The following is a 1548-nucleotide window of genomic DNA, read 5'->3' as shown; positions in this document are numbered from 1 at the left end:
ACCTCAATCTCTTATGGGTCAAATTTATTTTCTTTCACAATTATCTCAACTTTTAACCGTGTACATCATTATTCAACAATCACGTAAATAATATTATTACTCCCTCTGTTTCAATTGAGATGAGATAGTTTGACTCGGTACGGAGTTTAAAAAAACGACTTTTGAAACTTGTGGTCTTAAAAGCTTAAGGGATAAAAGCTTTGTGGGGTCATGACATTTGTGTGGTTATAAAAATTTCTCATTAAACGCAAAATAAGTAAAATGAAGAGTTTAAATTTAAATTATTTCCAAATTTAGATATATATCATTTATTTTGGAATAAATTAAAAAGAAAAATATTTATCGTTAGAGATCAAAAGTCTCATTAAATACTATTGGGTTTGCTAACATCATTAATAGTGTGTTTTGAGTTCATAAATGTAGGTCAATGGTCCACGTGGGCCGGCTGTGGATGAAATTTAAAATTCTACAAGCGGGATGAATTGCTCGTAAAATAACGTTGTATAATCAAACCGAAGCTCCTTCGTACATCTATATAAAGGCCTCCTGTTCCTTCAAAACAATCATCATCACTCACTACGTTTCCTCAATCTTCTACTAAACATTTCCCTCAAAGAAAATGGCAACTTTTGCAACAAAGTTGATGTGCTTGTTCCTCATTCTGGGTCTTGCTTCCCCTAGCTTTGCCACAGACATCGTAAACATTGATTGGAGCTTGGAAGCTAGCCTTGATTTGGACCTAACCTTAAACGTTGGCGATGTTGTGGGTAAGGTTTTTTGTCATAAGAGTCTACTGTTTTGTGCTACGTAATATGTAATGAAACTTGTTTTGTGCAGTTTTCAACTACATCCCAAAACTTCACGACGTGGTTCAAGTGGACATTGATGGCTACAAATCTTGCGTTCCAACAAATATATTGTATAGGGATGACAGTGGGAAGACAACTATTACTTTGGACAAAGCTGGTGTTCGTCAGTATATCTCTTCTGTCGCCACTGACTGCCTTAAAGGTCTCAAGATTACTATCACTGTACTTTGAAAACAAGTAAAGGGAAACTGATTTAATTCCTGCTGTTACGTACTTTTGAGTATGTATGAATAATGTTTTTCAGCATGCGATCAGTAGAAAGCATGCATGTACGTTACATTAAGTATTGTCGTCAATAAGCTCCAACCATGCAGCAGGCTCGTCTCTTGTGGGGAAAAAATGTACGTCGAGTTTTTGACCTATATATCTCAATGAGAAGATTGATATGTTTGTTTTTGTTGTTCATCTGTCTTTCAGTTGAGAGTCATTCTTACATTTTTAGTAGAATTTTAACTAATTTGAACATTTAACCTCCATGTTTTCTTTTTATTTATGTATTGATTTATTTGAGAAAGAAAAAGAAATAATTGAAATTTCATGATGAGTATTCTCTCCGTCCCAGAAAGAAGATATCTTTCAAATTTCGAAACAAGTTTGACCATTCGGGCATAGAAATTTGTAGGGGAGGAACTTTCAAACAGTTGAATTAACAAAGGACGTTTTTATTCAAATCAGTTTT

At 34.1% G+C, this 1548-nt stretch overlaps 1 protein-coding gene across 1 annotated transcript; it reads left to right on the top strand.

The window, feature by feature from the left end:
• The first annotated feature begins 580 nt into the window (after positions 1 to 580).
• On the top strand, positions 581 to 1274 carry LOC138903615 (blue copper protein-like). The gene is made up of 2 exons (XM_070192021.1): positions 581 to 767; positions 838 to 1274. Exons 1-2 carry the CDS (start codon positions 620 to 622, stop codon positions 1038 to 1040), a joined length of 351 nt encoding a protein of 116 aa, XP_070048122.1. The 5' UTR covers positions 581 to 619; the 3' UTR covers positions 1041 to 1274.
• The last annotated feature ends 274 nt before the right edge of the window (positions 1275 to 1548 follow it).

Source organism: Nicotiana tomentosiformis, chromosome 12 (assembly GCF_000390325.3).
Source record: "Nicotiana tomentosiformis chromosome 12, ASM39032v3, whole genome shotgun sequence".
In the NCBI taxonomy this organism is placed as follows: Eukaryota; Viridiplantae; Streptophyta; class Magnoliopsida; order Solanales; family Solanaceae; genus Nicotiana; species Nicotiana tomentosiformis.
The sequence above is the reverse complement of the archived record's forward strand: the minus strand, read 5'-3'. Positions and strand labels throughout refer to the sequence as shown.

What these genes read in the sequence shown, in the direction of transcription:
- LOC138903615 (XM_070192021.1), top strand. Translation starts at nt 620, where the DNA reads ATGGCAACTTTTGCAACAAAGTTGATGTGCTTGTTCCTCATTCTGGGT. An exon ending in AAACGTTGGCGATGTTGTGG is followed by an intron (nt 768 to 837) that starts GTAAGGTTTTTT and finishes TGTTTTGTGCAG; the next exon opens with TTTTCAACTACATCCCAAAA.